The 19,311-nt window shown below is 39.7% G+C and overlaps 1 protein-coding gene across 3 annotated transcripts in view; it reads right to left on the bottom strand.

Moving 5' to 3' along the window:
- Positions 1 to 17,147, bottom strand: part of deptor (DEP domain containing MTOR-interacting protein) — a 42,628-nt gene extending 25,481 nt beyond the window's left edge. The window contains exons 1-4 of one of the 3 annotated variants that reach the window (XM_080427036.1): positions 16,798 to 17,147; positions 16,371 to 16,463; positions 11,026 to 11,204; positions 10,202 to 10,325 (exon numbers count right to left, since the gene is read on the bottom strand). In XM_080427036.1, coding sequence (XP_080283162.1) covers positions 10,202 to 10,325; positions 11,026 to 11,204; positions 16,371 to 16,463; positions 16,798 to 16,817 — 416 coding nt within the window. In that variant the 5' untranslated portion in view covers positions 16,818 to 17,147. Of the gene's footprint in view, positions 1 to 10,201; positions 10,326 to 11,025; positions 11,205 to 16,370; positions 16,468 to 16,797 lie in introns of all 3 variants that reach the window. The other 2 variants (XM_080427038.1, XM_080427037.1) reach the window with 2 other exon arrangements.
- Between the last annotated feature and the right edge of the window lie 2,164 nt (positions 17,148 to 19,311).

Here is a 19,311-nt window from a genome sequence, read left to right as displayed (position 1 = left end):
GAAAACCTACATTCACTGTTTCTTGTTGTTGCTCCCAGAGAGAGAGAGATTGATTGATTTGCCCTACTTTTGCGCTGTGGTGATTGGGAGCAGGTGTGTAAATTTGTCCAGTGACGGAGTCACATGCATCCGTGTTTATGTATAAATATGTAATGCGCAAGTATGTAAACATGTCCTTCTGAGTGGGAGTTCAAGCATTGCATGAATAGGCTCGTAAAGCAGGGAGATAGTGACAGAGGAAGAGTGGTAGAGGGGGAGAGAAAGAGGGGGGAGAAAGAGAGAGAGAGAGGGAAAGAGAGAGAGGAAGGGAGAGAGGGGAGAGAAAGAGAAAGAGAGAGGGGAGGAAGACAGAGAGAAAGTGGGTGAGAGAGAGGGAGATAGGCTACCAGGAGCGAGGGAGAGAGAGGAACGGAGAAAGCGGGAGGGAGAAAGAAAGGGAGAGAGACGGAGAGAGAAACGGAGGGAGGGAGAAAGAGGGAGGTAAAAAGCGGCAGAGAGAGAAGGAAAGAAAGAGAGAGGGAGAGAAAAAAGGGAGAGTGAAAGATTGAGAGAGAAAGAGCGAGCGAGAGATTGAGGAGACGGAAAGAGGGAGAGAGAACGAGCAATTAAGTGAATTGCTTTCACCTGCTGCTGCTGCTGCTGTGCGGAGTGTGCTACAGGGCATATCTCCGCCAAGCCAGGGTGACCTACCCAGGCTCATGAAATTCATATTCAGGCATAGTAGCCAATTAGAATGAAATCTTCAAAAACGGACTGATATACTGATACAGAACCATATATTGGCTATATATTATGGCTGTCGGGTGGAAATCTTGTATGTTCCTTTTTTATTATTTAAAAACAATTTAAAATCGTGAAAATAGCCAATCTACAAGCTGTAATTATTAATAATTAAGAAATACTATATTTTAAAGAGTGAAAAATCAACTAAAGTCATTATTAGTGCAAGTTCATTCACATTTCATTTGAATGAAAATAACTTGTGGGTAAAATACATTCTGTGAATCTAATGTGATTAATGTGACCCCTACTTCAGTCAGTGAAGTCCAGGGCTGAATGTGACATATTGAGACCTATATAACTAAATATTGGTCATTTGCCAACACATTATTTTGTGAAATAAATGGGTAATATTTCACAGATAGTTATACTATTCTTATAATATATTAAAATACAATCATCCTTAACCTTCAAGTTAAATGCATTATTTCCGTGGACTTAAAAATCATTTTTGGACTTAAAAATCTTTATTATTTTTTTGGATGGCCTTCCTGCCCTGGCAGGAAGGCCGGGCAGGGCCTTTGTGCCCTCCAAAAAATTACAACACCAAAGGCCAAGTGGCCTTGCCCCTAAAATGACGAAATTCCAGGCTTGAATGCAATAGATGTACTCTGAGTCTGTTACAAGTAAAAGTCCGGAATTCAACATTTACTTGAGTAAAAGTACTAAAGTATTGGTATAAAAATGTACTTAAAGTACCAAAAGTAAAATTACAAAAATGTTTGAAAATAGCAGATCTACAAGCTCAGAACGCGTGCATCGCAACACGTTGTGAGCTTGTAGATCTGCTATTTTCAAATAGCTTATAGGTATAAAATAGGGCTAAAGTGGTTAATGTATGTTTCATAATGATTTATATCTGCAAAGTAACTAGTAACTAAACATTTCAAATAATTGTTGTGGAGTACAAGTATAGACAATTGGAAATACTCCAGTAAAGTAAAAGTACCTCAAAATTGTACTTAAGTACAGTACTTGAGTAAATGTACTAGTTACTTTACACCACTGCACGTCAGTGAAGAAAAAACGCTGGGAACATCCCTAAGTGGCTTTGCAGGGAAACAAGCCCAAAGTCGCTTATAATAAGCAGACCTGGCAACGCTGGCACGCTAAAAGTCAAATTAGCACATGAATGGCCAGTCGGCTGACAGACTTAAATGGCAACTTTTGCCAACCGAATACCAGTCTGTTGCAGTCTGGAGTAGTCTGCAATAGTCTGGACGAGTCTGTTTGGTGCGGAGTTGCCTTAACACTTAAGAGTTTCGAAAGGCTGTGTCCTCCTGGCACATGTAATCTACCCTCATGACTGGTTTCCATCAGCAAAGCCATTGGCTCTTGATCATTTATTAATCTTTCAGGTCTGTCAGGTCGGTACACATAATGCTGTTAATAAAGAAGAGACAATGTCCCAATGTAGTTTTGTTTTCTTTCTTTTTTCAGTTTCTTGACAGAGCTAAATTGAGATTTTTCAAGTATTGTGTGTATATTTTTTATTTTTATTTTTCTTAGTTTAGTTTGATTGGTTTGATTTCACATTTGGGTGCAAGGTTTAGAAAGTTAGCAGTTCCAAAAAAGATATCTTGTTCAATCTTTACACTTTCAGAGTATAATTAACACACTGACTTTTTCTGTGTATCAAAACGAGCTCCATCTCAGTTGACATTAAACCTGGTCTGTTTCTGGTCTATCTCAGTCTTATCAGCGATTAAACTCAGTGGACCGACCTTGCCCTTCAGGGCTGTAGACATTTACCCATCACATGGCTTTGGTATCAGTGTTTGGCAATGGAAAGTCTCTAACAGGTTACTCAATTGACTAAGACAGTAAATATGGCTCCCCAGTTTAAGTAAAGGTCAATGGATAATGGGTTTAGAACAAATCAAGGTAGTCTTGTGTAGTTCTGTAAATATGGCCTTCTGCATGAGCCTTCTTTTATGGTTGGACAAATGTTTCAAACCTCAAACAGGTGCAGCTTACAGCACTGTATGTAGACCCTTAAGTCATACAGTACATGGTATTAATAACTATAATACATGCAGTTGTATTGAGAACTATAATATAAGTGCATTAAAAACTGTAAAACAGCTGTATTAGCAAGTAGCAGCTATATGTACATGCAGTAGTTGTATGCAGTACTATTCTATTCTATTAATAACTAGAATACATAGGCTAGTTGTAAGAACTAAATATTATACATAGTTGTATTAACTATAATACTTAGTATTAAGAATAAGAACTATAATACATAGTATTAAGAACTATAACACATTGTTGTATTAAAAACTAAAACATACTGTTGGATTAAGAATTTGCATTTGTGCCTCCTCTGATTGCCTCATTGGCTGTGGGTGCCTAGTTAATGTAGTGATCTCTGAGCTAAAGTCTTGCATTTGTATCATTTGGAGTGCTGCTATTTCTACTCATCTGGATGTATTAAGAACTATACATAGTTGTATTAAGAACTAATGCATAGTTGCATTAATAACTATAATACTTCTTAATACATTTTATAGATTATTTTGCAAGCCAACTTCTATTGTCAAGAGCATTTTATGCTACAATTCGTCAAGGGCTGGGGGAAAGAATTATACCCAGCTTTTAATAATTAAAAGAATCCTGTGATCAAGTGTGCACACAGCACACACCCAGGAGTGGTTAAGTCATTCAGCCATGTAAAGTAAACACATTTCAGCAAATATGGTTGATATGTAAGATATGTCTTTCATTCACAGTCAACCTGGTAACTTAACCTACATGTTATCTAATCTTAAAGTAATACTAGGTAACGTTTTCAACAAAACTAAAGTTAAATTGTATATCTTTTGCGAGTGGCAAAAGTTTCACAACACCCACTCCGTGAATTTCACCCCCGGAAGCCTTTTATTTATATATTTTCTATTGAAAGTGGACTGGGGGGACTTTCCCGGGGAAATGACGTTCCTGGCCAACGTCATGACGTCGTGGCCGACGTCCCCAGGAACTACCGCAACGGTTTCCTGTTTGGCCAGGAACTACCGCGCTATAACAAAAAGGAACCTCACGCTGATGTTAAGATAATGTAGGATTGGAAGATCGAAAAAGAACAGAAAAAGAAAGCACAGCTCATGGTAACTAATGCTCCACTGGCTAAGAGAAACGATCCGTAGATAGTATAAAACAATTAAAAGATCGCTTTTTGAAACGCTTCCGGCTTCCGGTGAAAACGAATGGAATTCTGGGTAATCGAGGATTACGGAAATTGTATGCAGTGACGGTAGTGACCAGCAGAGGTTGCTAAAAATCGTTATTTGGGATTCTGCATTGTACTACTTTAAATTTAAAGCAATGGTATAATGTTTTTTTTTAGGTAAGGGATTAATTCCATACCTACAGGGCCAGTAAAAAAAATAAAAAAAATCATCAACCATCATGATCCTAGCCTGGGAACCAGACAAATCTGCCGGTGCAAAGAAAATTTGCCCTCGGCAGATGCAGTGATATTGCCTGGCCACACGAGGCTATCATGGTCAAAGGAATGTAGGTATTTTTTTTTTTTTACTGTACAACCTATGGGTCAAGATTTGATTTCTTGGTCTACTGGGAGTTGTGCAACTCTGCCGGAAATTAGCTGTTCACAAACGCACAGACAGACAAACAAACAAACAGAGGCGAAAACAATCTCCTGCCTTTGGCTGTCCGGAGAAAAAAGAATTGACTTGCTGTAAGTCGTTAGGGATGACAGGCATATACAAAATGGCATATGAATCATGTAGGATTATGTGTCAGTGGATGTGTATGCAAGGCAAACAGACATGGCCTACATTAACTACCAATGACGTAACCTGCCTGGATGTGAATCTATGGCTCAACCTAAGGAGAATTCCCTCCCCCTTGGTCAAGGGAGAAATTAGGCTTATTCCACATTGGTCTTAAGTCGATACAGTTGACAATAAATAAATAATTAAATAAATAAGTGAATTAAACTATTAACCAGGATGACATTTTGAGAAGCTTAAAATAGTTCATAGTTTTGCTTATAAATGACGAATATCTTACTTTTCAAATTGTTCAGATTTTCAACACAAATCTTAATATTGGTGTCCATCCTTAAACCTTTTACTTGTTCTGACCTTATGTACAGTGTAATATGTCATATTTTTATACTGAGCCAAATTGAGAGTTTAAGAGAGGAAACTGTATTCAGAGCAAATTGCACTTTGATGTGAACAAAATAACGTCCAAGAATAGCCAACACAGGATGATAATCATTATCTAAACCTTGGCTTAGAATCAAGCAATTTAATATAGTTCAGTCCTTCGCTGTGTAAAATGCAGAATCCAAACGTATCCATATAAACACAGACACTATCCAGTGCCACAGGACTAAGAAGGGTTGAAGACAAAGATCAAACTACCGTAGCCTTTGGAAGCTATTTTTCCTGAGCAGAGAAAAGACACAACCCATACCTCTCCCAAAGTATCAAAAAAATGCTTCCCAAACCATGTGGCCTATAAGCCAGGAGACTATCCTGTTTCCGTAGTGTGAGGCAGCTTGATGTACAAGTACACCCCCATGGACATGACACTAGTACAGTATGTCATTGGGACTTACCCCCAGTCCACCCCTTGATGCTGAGTGCCAAGCAGGGAGGGTACCATTTTATAGTCTTTGATACAAGTCAACCGGTATTGAACCCCGACCTCTAAGTACCAGGGCAGACACTCTAACCACAAGGCCACTGAGCTGGTACCATTCAAAGCATAGCATGTGCAAAGTATAAGGAAGGTTGAAACCCACCTCACTCATAGCTCACCAATTTAATCTATTCAACTCGCTGGGTTCTGGTCACGCCCACAGTTAAGAAGTTATCTACTGCATGCACATTACACAAACTACAACAGGATGAATGCCACTGAGATAACCTAGTTGGCAAGTGAGAAATGTAGAATATGGTCGAAAAGAAAGTTTGAAGCATTTCAGTGAGCAGTGTTACTTAACTACACTTTCTAGTCTTACATACACAGCACTTTCCATGAGTCTCCAGCTGCCACATTGTTGCTGTCAGGCAGAAACCTCATATCTCCATATTTGTTTATATATCCCTATTTCCCTATGAAAAAACATATATTAATGCCCTTTCATAAATTAATACCCTACTTCATCATACAAGAGTGTTACGATGCGACACATTGTAGATCTGTATGTTCAAAAAAGATAATATTTAAAATAATGATAAAGATTGAACGGTTTTGGACATACAAGGTTTCCACCCGACAGCAACGACATATGGAAACATTACAAGCTAATCACAAGCAGGAAGGGAAGCTAAGCATTAAGCAGGCATTAACTGTAGTGCAGCTGTGTCTAATGCTACAGGTACATTCCTTGGTGATGGCCCACTCCCGGCAAAAATAAAGAAATAATAAAACATAAAACCTTCCATACATTTGAATTAGCAAGAGGTGCAATGGTCTCAAGTCTTATCACCATATTAAAGAATATAGCTGCTATTATACATAAGTGGCAGAGCTAATCTCAAATACTAACACTAGTTACACTAACACTATTAACTTGTTTTCAAAACATGAGTTAATATTGCAGCAAGAACATCACTATGAAACATGTTTTCATTAACTTTTATAGTGCTGCGTCAAGTTAAATACCTTTACCACTTGAACCCTAGAGTCCCCATTCTGGGGCAAACATTCGGCCAAAATAGCAGATCTACAACCTCACAGTATGTCTCGACACTTTAAGGACTTGTAGATCAGCTATTTTCTGTGAATATATTTGGTGTAGAATGAGAAAAAAAGTGAAGGCCTATAGACCACAGGGGACCCCGGTCAACTAAGTATTAAGTGGTTAATTAAGGTTCTCTGAGTCTGACCAAAACAGCCATCTTTGCTCCCCACGCTGTCTAAATGGGAGCTAGAGGGAGCACCTAAATGCTACTCTTTCCTCTTTAAATTTGAGGCTTTTGGTGCAATTAAGTTTATTGAGGCTGAGGGAAAGCTAGCTAAGCGCCATTCTGAAAAACGAAGGACGGCAGTCTGATTCTGTTATTTTCAAGAGAGGCCTGAAAACACACACAGGGTTGGTTAGCAACAAAGTGAGTCACACAAACATAAAAGTACACAAGGTTAAGGACCTGCAGACTCAATATGATTACATAGAGCTGGTACCCTCATAAGAAAAGATAAATTGTATGGTTTGTGTGTGTATGTGCGTGTGTCCTTGGATGTCATACTTATTTAGGGCACAGGAAGTGTCTTTACTGTACAGGAAAAGTCCATGGTGACGGATGGTTGATGTGTAATGTGGTGTGTGTGTGTGTGTGTGTGTGTGTGTGTGTGTGTGTGTGTGTGTGTATGTAAATAGTTTATGTATACTATATATTTAGATCAAAAGCCATTCCATGCTTTGAGGGACAGCCAAGTACGGATATGACGTAAAAAAGTCCAGACTAAGGTCTAGAAAGACAAATTCTTGGTAATTCTCAAAGAGGTTACAAAGAAAGACACAACACCAATGGACTGTCTGTGACTGATCATTGAAGATGAACAATGTTCATACAGTAGCCCACATGTCTATACAAGGCTGCTTTCTTCCACTAAAACTATCCGTGTTAATTCCACTTTGAGATTGTACAAGTGTAAAACATTTGTACAATTCACCTCACTTCTGAATACTTAAAAAAAAAAAAAAAAGAACTTCGATTCATCTGAGGTAACAAGAGGCACAATAGTCTCAAATCTCAAATGTAATGGTCTCAAATGTAAAATATTTGTACACTCTGAGTAACAAATGGATAATTTTTTTCTGTGTACTGTTGCACACTGTATCTACTAGTGTAACCAGTTATACCTGCTTATTTGCAATCACACCGTTTTCTTTTGTTCACTTTCTTATTTTAGGGCCAGGAAGCAACCACAACTCATGGCTTCATTTCAGAAGCACCATGCCACCCGTACATATCTACTGGCAGTTAAGATTACATCCAAATCAATTCAATAAATGCAAGTGTTGACAGAGCCAACACATGTCACAGGCAGCAGTCTGGGGGATGCTTCTGTCTCAGCACAAGGTCATATATTGCAGGAGTATTACAAAGCAACTCTGTAAGATCCAGTACAATAGAATACAGTATTAGATACGGTATGCAAGCAACACCCAAAGCTAGCTCTAAAGCTGTGTGTGTGTGTGTGTGTGTGTGTGTGTGTGTGTGTGTGTGTGTGTGTGTGTGTGTGTGTGTGTGTGTGTGTGTGTGTGTGTGTGTGTGTGTGTGTCCTGGTTTGCAATAGGGCGATTACTTAAACTCACAGCTCTGGGTGCTGAGATGACAGATGTCTCCACCTGGACCATGTCTTCCTCTTTCGCAACACTAACCGCCACAGTGTGTGTGTGTGTGTGTGTGTGTGTGTGTGTGTGTGTGTGTGTGTGTGTGTGTGTGTGTGTGTGTGTGTGTGTGTGTGTGTGTGTGTGTGTGTGTGTGTGTGTGTGTGTGTGTGTGTGTGTGTGTGTGTGTGTGTGTGTGTGTTTATAAGAGTGCTAAGAAGAGAGAGTATGTCACAGAGAATGAGTGAGCTTGTGTGATAGGTAGAACAGCTACAGTATACTGTAGAGGCTTCTAGTTTGAGGATGGATGTTCATCGGCAGAGCAATGAATGGGTTTGAAAAATAACAGTGGAACCGTTACACCTGGTGATAAAGGATTAAAGATATTTAATATATTTAAAAAATATTATATTTTTGGTTAGTGCACCATATCCAGTTCACATGATTCTCCAAATAAAGGGGAGGAGAGATGCAATATTTATTGCTGGGTCCAAATGGCTGTCATGGGGACTAATCAGTCAAACTTGCACATTGCCAGAGGAATATTGCTGACACACCCACGTTTAGGGCTCTTTACTTACTACTCTCTGCACTGATGAGAGAACCCATCAGCATCTGACTGGAACTCGGAGAAAACACTGCAATGGGTAGTTACCGGCAGAGTGTGTCATTTCACTGACGTCAAACTACTGTAGAGGCCAATATGTTTAAATGTGTTTGAATGCTTTTGGCTACAGAGGCAGAGAAAAGTGCACCACTATAATTTGTGTGCATGTGCTTCCTAGATTTCCGAGAGTGCAAGGGAACAATATACCGTAACCTAAGGAACTACAAAATCCCAAGTCAAAATGCTACAAAGAAGAGTTTCAGGACACTGAGCACAAGAGAGATGAGTAACGAAGGGAGACAAGATAAGAGTTGGAAAGGAGAACACTAAAATGTACTAAACAGATTACTTTTCTCTTTCTGTATAAACAATTAGGCTAATTCCTGCTGTGAAAAAAACACCATGATGGGAACAAATCAGATGACAAACAAAAACAGATTAGTGCTGTTCTCTACCCCCTGCTACAGCCTGCCATTGAACAAATGAGTCACCAATCACTGACTGAGAGCTCCGTACTTGTTTTCATGTCCTTTTCTGAATCAGTCAATATGAGAATAATTATAACCTTGTAATAGTTAACATGCAATGTCCTGGACGGTCAGAGGACTATGGTCTATATACCATAATCTAATAAAATTGCATATTTCACCACTTTCAAACTGGTGTCCCGGTGTTGGGCATGTCATTAAAATAAAATTACAATTCAAAGACAGGAAATACTGTAGATCTACAAGGTCACAACGTGCCTCGATGCGATATGTTGTGAGCTTGTAAGGCTTAAGTGGTTAATAAAGACATAACAACTGCCGAACAAGGTTGTTCACCAATAACATACAGTGTAAGACTAAACAGTCCTCTTCTGTCATGGAACAGCAGTTTCATGACAGAAGAGGACTGATGTTTTCCCAGAGGCAGTACTGTAAAACAGCAATAATCCACACACCTGTGCAAACAGGCTGAGATGGATCAACAAATCACTGTGTGACAAGAACACTGATAGCAGTTGTATCCATTTGGCCTCTGTATTTACTGACTTGTGATGCCAGTGCTTTAGCATATTGTGTGCTCAGTGAATAATAGGAGCTAGCTTTGCTTAATCTCAAAAGTACAGCACAATGAGTACATACATATTAACCCTGTTTTTCAGAAATCTCTTAGGATTTAGAACAGTGGTTTAGAACAGTGGTTCTCAAAAAAAAAAAAATAGCAGATGTACAAGCTTGTACATCTGCTATTTTTGAGCACTTTTGAAAATTCTTGAAAGGTTTTTCTTTTTTACACAAATCTTCTCTTCTGGGGGACCCTGGCACTAAACGTTTTAAGATCGGGGTCCGTGGCCAAATACATATCATTTTGGGTGTCCTTGGCACGAAAACATTTGGGAACTACTGATTGTAGAATCGGTCTTAATGGGTTAAACACAAGCCTTGTCACAGTGTGTGTGTGTGTGTGTGTGTGTGTGTGTGTGTGTGTGTGTGTGTGTGTGTGTGTGCCCATACTTCTCATAGATCCTCTGCCCCCTCATGAAGACCTTGGATTCGGCGTCCAATGGGAACGTCCCGTCGTCCTTGCGGAAGCGATAGAACAGCTTCATGTCTCTGAACTCCCGGTGCTCATCACACACTAAAGAACACAGGAAAACAAAGACGAATGAAGAAGAGGATCACCAGACAGACAGACAGTTTCACACTCACTCTCTCTCACACACACACACACACACACACGCACACACGCACACACGCGCACACACACATGCTATCACGATCTGGAACCGTACTGTACAAAGAGTGAAGAGGAACAAGTTGTTACTAACGCTTGACCACAATAGAGCCTCTGTCTAACACTGAGGATTTTACTCTGAATATAGAGACAGACAACAGACAAACACAGAGAAATAAAATAACACAAGACATGAAAACACATGTTTAATAGTATTGTCAATCATGTAATTAGAATTAATGCACAAGGAGTTGGGTAGTGCCTGGAGCTGTTAGAGCCAGCCAACCAGCACTTGTTCTCTCTTACCACAATCATTATTTGAAAGTTAGATGTGAGAGAGAGAGAGACGGAGAGACAGAGAGACAGAGAGAGAGAGAGAGAGACGGAGAGAGGGAGACGGAGACGGAGAAGGAGATGGAGAGAGAGAGAGACGAAGACAGAGAGAGAGACGAAGACAGAGAGAGAGAGAGAGACAGAGACAGAGACAGAGAGACGGAGAGATGGAGAAAGAGAGAGAGAGAGAGAGAGAGAGAGTGAGAGAGACACAGAGACAGACTTGATGGTTCAGTAAAAGAGGGTGATACATACAAGAACACAGCCTCACCGTGGTGAATGATGCTTTGGTCTAGAAGTCTCTGCATGATCTTAATGGCTGTGTCTCGGTCCGTGGCCTCCTTGTGCTCAATCAGCCAATCAATGAGCTCTTTGGCCACAAAGCAGTTTGGGTACGTTCTCAGATGGTGGCGCCGATCTTTGATAACCTTTCCCTCATGGAGACGCAGCCTGGGTAGCACAAAAAAGGCACAATTAATTAGAAAACGGGTTCAAACTATTTGATTTATCTGTGGTTGAATGAACAACTGTGCCATAAATATGTTATGCTGGTATAAATACAGTGGTCACCCTATAGAGACTGCAAAGATATTTCAAAATGTTTTTGTATAATTCCATTGCTTGCTTAATGCTTATTGTTTGTCAATTCAGTGATTTTCAATGATGAAATAGACATTTTGCTTTTGATCTGGTACATTGTGGGCTGAATGTTGTGCAATAGGTCATTTTTAGCCAACCTTTTAGCAGCTGGTCCGAAACCTTAACAAACAATATAAGTGAAAAATGCTTATTCTTGACTGCAACTGAGCAAACACTAACAGCTATACATCTTTCCTTGAAAAGTTTTGCAAAAACAAATCAGACACCTCAATATTTTTTATTGAACACTTAATTATTGATCAACAACTGTGCTATAATGTCTACCGCATATGACTATGATATGTCATGTCATGCTTCTACGGATATCCTAAATGCTGAGATGATCTCTTCTATCAAACCCACACCAAGTTTTCCTGTAGGTGGTTATCTGCAGCAAACCTTAACTCATTGAGTGCCAATGACGTCTTTTGACGGCTGTTTTCAGTGTGCCATGAGTGCCAATGACGTCTTTTGACGTCTCCTATAACAAATATATATTTCTTTTTAAACTAGGAGAAAACGCTATTCAAAAAGTTGCTGCTCCATTCACTTCAATGTTAAAAAATAAACGGAGAAAAGCACTGTATTTCTGAGTGAGACATGCCACTTTCAAACATCAAACAACATATGTCAACGAGGTCACAATGACCTCGTTGACATTTGTGAAACCACACCTGAATCACCTCAGTGATTAGCAACCATCAGTGGATCAATCACACTGAAGACAAACACTCTGTGACCACTTGGAAAGGTAAGATAATAGCAAAATCCTGGCACAGGGATCAACAAGCTTGAAATAAGTCTGGCACTGAATGAGTTCACAAGACATGAAAACCCATGTTTAATATTATTGTCAATCTCAATCATGTAATTATACCTATAGCATACTGTACATATACTATAGGTGTATAAAGTAGCTAGCTAGCATCACAATGGTTTATAATGACAAACATGCTCAGAACAAACACACAGCTACCCAGACCCCACACACCACCCTGTCTAGACCCCATACACCACCCTGCCCAGAGTAGACCCCACAACCCATCCTGCCAAGCTCCAAGACTGACCACATGGTACTACCAAAATAGACTTCCCTTACAGCGAGCAAAGGGGTTATTTGTTCTTTCATTTTGCCTCAGAGTGTTCTACTAAAAGAAGTTAAACTATTTTCATGTGCCATTCAGTCTGGCAATCTATATGAACTCTAAAGGTCGTTACACACCGGCGATTATGCGAATATACGCAAAATTCGGACTCGTTCCGAATAATTAAAAGACGCTTTTTTGCTTTGCTTTTTCGCTCCATGGAAGCTTGCATTGACTTTATAAGGTTTTTTTTTAAAAACGTATTATTTGCATGAAAAAAATCGCCCCCGGTGTGTAAGGAGCTTTAGGGTGCGTTCGGAAATACAGCAATGAGCGCACTGGCCAATACAAACTAATAGGCGAGCGCTCAATTTCCGAATGCACCCTTAGTCACTATGACTTGGTCTATTGGGTTTTCTTGCCATGTTGCACTGCAACAGATTTTTCTATTGGTCAGCATTCAGCACCTAATGGACCATGTCACACATTTTTATACGGACCTGGTCTATAAGAGAACCACTGAATGGGCACTGTTATCATTAACATCTGGTCTCTGTCACATGTCTCATGTCATGAGCTCATTTTAAAATGATCAAATAAGGTGTTGATTGCATGTGCCCTTTGCATCAACATCCAATGTCATTTCATTTTAAATCTGTTTTTTTTACATTGAGAAACCTGACAACATTTATTTTTAAAACTTCATCTTTTTGATCAACAATTTGAATTAGGCATGGATTTGGATCAGGAGCTTCATATGTTTACAGGAAGTGACATTTTTATTTTAAAAAATCTAATAAAGAAACACATGCTGTTTTAAGTAATGTTATACATTGGCATAATCTGCTTTGTTTGCCTTCATTAATGTGCGTGCGGTAAGTACATCTTTGAGATTTGTTTCACTGTGCAATGTAAGGTTAGCCTGGTAAACCATCCCAGTCATGTGAATTCACATTTTCATGAAAATGTGAATTCACACGACCGGGATGGTTTACCAGGCTAATGTAAGGTAACTACACAACCCAAACCTCTACCAAAGTGTAATTTTGCTTTAAAGCAATGTTAAAGTCACGGTAAGTCAACGAAACACAATGCAGCAACAATCAATCATTAAGCTGCTCTATGTGTGCATGTGTTTGTGTAATGACTTATGCACATAGTGACAGTTACCCAGTACATTACTACATAATGGCACTTGAGAGATGGAGATAAAATGGTGAACAGAGAGAGATTTATTCACATGCTGCAGCTTTTATTCAAATCACCAGTTAGTTACCCCTCCAGAAAGGCAGGCAGGCTTGTCAGATCTTACAGTCTAAGGAGCAGAGTACGCTAGGTCACTCACCCTAGCCAAACCCTAGTTCATGATACCAGTCACACTCTGCCAGCTGGCATCATAAATATGTAGCCATGCCAGACACAGTGTGTGTGTGTGTGTGTGTGTGTGTGTGTGTGTGTGTGTGTGTGTGTGTGTGTGTGTGTGTGTGTTTTCTCATGTGTGATTTCTCACATACAGGTCTATCTCACAAATATTAAGTTGTTAAGCCTACAGTATCTATTTTTCCTTCAATCTCAGGTAGATTGTTCTACACCTAGGCTCTTATCAATTACGTTCATATTCCTGTGCCACTAACACTAACAGTACGTTTTAACAGCGGGCGAGTCTCCGGACGATCGCCTGGCGACATCGTCCAAAAGATAAATAAAATCCATCTTTTCAGATCAACATCGTCCCCCCGCCCACTTCGCCTCATCGCCAGTAGTTGCCGGCTCTCATAGACATATGCACTTCCGGAAAATACTATCCTGAATCGGCCGCTGTTAAAACGCACCGTAAGGGTTAGGCCAGGGGAAGTCCTGGTTTGATCCCCTGGACTGGCAGGAAGAATTTGGGTGGGGAGTGAATGAGCAACAATCACCCCTCCCTCAATATGCACCGTTTAAGTGCCCTTGAGCAGGGCACTTACTTAACCCCCAACTACTCTAGTGGGCAACCGTTAGGAAACTCCCAGGTGTAAATATGTGCAACATCCATGAGTGTACAAAGCAGGATACAGATGAAAAAGAACATGCACTCCTGGTGGTAACTGGACATTCAGTTGACTTGTAATGACTTGTAAGCAAGCACAAGCTCAGAGAATAGTAACACCAAGGCAGTGTCACACAGACGTTTTGAAGCGTATTATTATTATTATTGTGAGACATGACTGTTACAGAAGTAGTAGGCAAGATAAGACAGATAGGCCTAGAAAACGTGATGATGTCAGATGCAGTACAGACTGTATGCTTAGGCATACAGTTCCATGAAAACACCAACACATGCAATCTATTGTACATGATTACATAGCTTAAGAGAGTAACCTATAAGATTATATAGATAGACTCTGGTGTGGGCCAAGCCATGGGAATATGACTGTATGCTGTAGTTACATGGGTACATGGAGCAGAGCACACTTCTGCTGGATGTGTTGATATGGTCTTTGTAGCCATCATACTATGCATTATGTGCGGTATGGGTACCCCCAGGGGGTCGCCAGCTAAATAATTGATATTTAGGAACCAAATCAGCCTTTATGGGTCAATAACCTGAGTATATAAATGGATAATATGGAACCTTACAGGTCCATTAGGTTCCATTTGTACACCATCAGAGTTGACAACATTTAGGATTTTATATTGTAGAATGGGGTCCCAATGCCATAGATTAAAAAAAGTGTCAGTGGTCTAAATGCATATCAAACTAGGGGTCTTTGAAATGAAAACGGTTGAGAATCACTTATCCTTATATGGAATCAACTATTGCATGAAGGGGTCAGTCTCATCTCAACAATACAATGCCAAGGCAACATTATGCAACCGCTGGCAGCTGGCTCATAGAGCTGGCTGGCTTCAGATTGAGCAGTTCTGCAGGAAGTGTGTGTGAGCAGCAATGGTGCGAATGGGGAGGAGGGTTGTACATGCATGGCTTTGTTTGACTGTATGCTGCAGTGGGGCTGGAACTACTCCATGCATGCATGCATGCATTGCATGCAGTGCAGCGTGTTCAATTCCAAGTCACTGCATGCTATTTTGACATTCGATTCCAGGTCAAGTGCACGTTTCTCATGTATATTTCAAGTACATAATGCCGTGTCATGTCCAGATTGTTTATGCTTTCTCGATCTGGGACGACAAGCAAAAGCAAACAAGGACACTCACTATTAAAGTAGCCTACTACTGTACAGCAAAATGCGTCACCCACAGCTGAATTTACTAGAAACAGCTATACTCGTATTTTTTCCAAACCAAATTCGGTTGACACACCCAGGGTTCATCGCCATGCCGTATTGTGGTGGACATTTTTGTCAAAATTAAAATTTTGCCATGGACATACAAATATTACCAGAAACAGAGCTATAGCCCTAAATGTATACTACTAGTGCTGTGGTCCTCAAAGTGGGTTGAGGGACCTTCGGGGTCGCTTGAAGGTGGTCCAAATGGACCATTACAGGTCTGTAACCCTGAGAGTGTACACATGGATTCATTTGTACACTCTCAGAGTTATGGTGGGGGTCCTTGAAAATACGGTGGACTCCTAATTGTAAATCAGTGTCATACATATCCTGAAGAAAACCTGGAGACTGACATTGGATCTTAGGATCAAAATAAGAACATTATAATGTTATGTAAAAACAGAATCAAAAATTTGCCACAGACAAGGACAAGTCTTGCCACGGACATATCGATGACCCCTGCACAGCACACACACACACACACCTAGTTGCTCTATCAGTAGCTGACAGACATCCCGACAATAACGAGCTTGCAATCCGAACACGAGGCGAGCATGTGAAATATAAAAGCATTTGAGAGCATGCATGCAGGCTGGATAACGGTGCGGATCGCAGCCTACCTCAGCTGTTCTCCCGTAATGAGAACCTCGGCCATGCGCTCCAACTCAGCAGCCTTCTTCTGCATAGTATTACCGATGATCCCGTCCATCTCTCTTCATTCATCATGGGCAAAACACACGAGACGAAATCAACGGATTAGAAATGGGTCATTTAACAAACTACATGCACGAAAGACTGCAGAGAAGTAGCCTTGGATCAAGACTATCGTAGACGTATTTTATCGATTTTGACATTTGGATCAAATCTTTTGATCATGTCTAGACAGTCGATGATCATACGAAAGTAAAAGTCAGCCTCGATAAAATACATCTATGAAGTCTTGATCCAAGGATACTGCAGAGAAGTAAACACAGTGCTTTAATGTTTTATGAATCCTGCACAGATCAGAATGTTGCAAACGCAGAGACACACTGTATTATAGCTTACCTTAACCCTGCAAGCACCATATGGAAAAGACAATAATTATTTGTTGGATTATTCCATTCCAGCAGCAAATGAATGGAACAATGCACTGCACTGACAAATGACAGCCAAGATTTGCCAGCAGCTCCACCAGCAGCCAAATAATCCGTTCAATTTCTCTTGAATCCCAGACAAAATATGTCCACCAGCAGCACCATGCAGTTGTTCGCCCTAATCATACATCCTCTCTGTATTTCAGAATTCCACTTTTTAGACAGCAGATCGATGACTGATGGTTTAAGAATTTTAGAAATACTGCTCTAAGTTCAGTTTCCTACAAGCGTTTGTTTTTCACATCACACGGGCTGAATAGCTACACGTTTCATCCACGGTGCAGCCAGCCAGTACAAAACCAATGTTGCCATTTTTGTGAGACAAATAAGCAAAGCAACTAGGAAAACAAGCCCAAAAGAAGCAACTTTAGGCCACATGAGAATTGTAATCTACAATCTCACAACGCGTGGTGATGCCACCGTTGCCACGCATTGTCAACTTGTAGAGCTGCTAATTGCAAAAAAATCTTGAAGAAAATGTGAAAAATGAGGAATATTTTTGAAACTTTTTAATAACACAAATGTTGTGTGGGGGTCCCTCCCTGGCATAAAATATTTTCAGATGGGGGTCTGCAGACAAATACATAATTAATTTGGGGGTCATTGACATGAAAATGTATGAGAACCACTGATTTCAACAACCCCCAACAAAAAATAGCCAAAAATAAGCACTAGAAACCAGCCCAAAAAAACGCAACCTGCAACTACCGATATTTACAAGCAAGAAAAACAAGCCCAAAATCGCTTATAATAAGCAGACATGGCAACGCTGTACACAACCACACAGCCATGACGTCATTGGGGGCGTTGACTCAGGGGCGAGGCTGAGATATTATTGGATGAGTTTGATTATTCATGAAGTGTTTGTACCAGAAAGGCTATGGCCATGTTTGCACATACATTATTGTGGAATGTGGTAGATCAACAACACTAGAAAAAACATTGCAACTTATTTGCTGCGTAATGCTTTTTATTTTGTATTTATTTTTTTAGTTTGTTTTGTTTGTCATGATTATAATTCAGAAGATGGTATGGCAATTAACATATGACGACTTGAGTTTGATGTAGCCTATATTGAGGTGAAGCCGAAAGTTTTTTTATTTTCTGTGATGACCATGTTTATTATTATTGTTAATATTATTACTGGGTAGTAGTAGTACTAATTTAGTAATAGTGGAAGGAGGGGGGACATTTTATATATATATATATATATATATATATATATATATATATATATATATATATATATATATATATATATATATATATATATATATATATTACAGTCACACAATATATTTACTGTATATAATGTAAGTAGTTTAGTGTGTGTAGTGTAGATAGTCGTTACTCTAAATTTAGTTTCATAAACAAAAGCAAATGCACAGGGCAGATATGAGAAATAATTGAAATATGAAAATAAATGATGAAAATGTTAATGTTAATAACTTTATTTTACTTTCAAAACATTTAAAATTACATGTAGTGGAAATGACCAATCTACAAGCTAAAAATGTACAGTAATTTAAAACCACCAACTCAACTCCAGTTGTTCATTATGCGTGTTCAATATCTTTTGTCAAAATATTCCTGTGGGGGAGGGGCGCATAGAGCTATGTACAGTGGTGGAAAAAGTTGTGGTATCTGATAACCACAGACTTAAAGGTTTCTATTGCTTTTATAGTTGTCAACAACGCCATATTGCAGATAAGTTTGTTGTCCCAGAGATGAGAATGAATGGTTGTAGAATGAAGGAGTCATCACTAGTTAGTGAGGTATCTTTGCTTCCGATTTATTGCATAAGTACAAACAGCTTCCTATGGGGACCCTGAGGTCCCCACCACACCACACAACAGCCTGCCGGCTGCTGAGTCACACACACACTACAAGCTTACATTTTAGTATGGTATATATAGCACATTCAGAGAAAGGGGAGGCACAGGTATGGGTGTGTCAGACTTCAAAGGTGAGCCCCCCCACCCGGCCAAGACATTTGCAACTGTCAAGGCAGGAAGGGGGAATGGGGGGAAACATGCTCTCCCTCCCAGGTAAACAAAGAGAATGCTAAGAGCCCCCCCACACCCCTCTCAGACAACCCGGCACCTCTCTCTGACTCAATCCACTTCTTCTGTCTGTCTGCTCCCTGTGAAGCAACCATATGGAAATATACAGCAAAGTACTAAATTGTATCACTTAAGTAAATACAGTATCAAAGTACTCTATACAAGTAAAAGTCCGGAATTCAAAATTTACTTGAGTAAAAGCACAAAAGTATTGGTATCAAAATGTAGTCAAAGTACCAAAAGTAGAAAGTACTAATTATGCAGAATGTCCCGTTTCACAAGTTCAGTAGATCTGCTAATTTCAAATGGCCAAAATGTATAGGGCTGAAGTGGTTAATGTATGTTTTGTAATACTAATCAAA

The sequence above is a fragment of the Gymnoscopelus braueri genome (genome assembly GCF_963280865.1).
Source record: "Gymnoscopelus braueri genome assembly, chromosome: 4".
NCBI lineage: Eukaryota > Metazoa > Chordata > Actinopteri > Myctophiformes > Myctophidae > Gymnoscopelus > Gymnoscopelus braueri.
The sequence above is the reverse complement of the archived record's forward strand: the minus strand, read 5'-3'. Positions and strand labels throughout refer to the sequence as shown.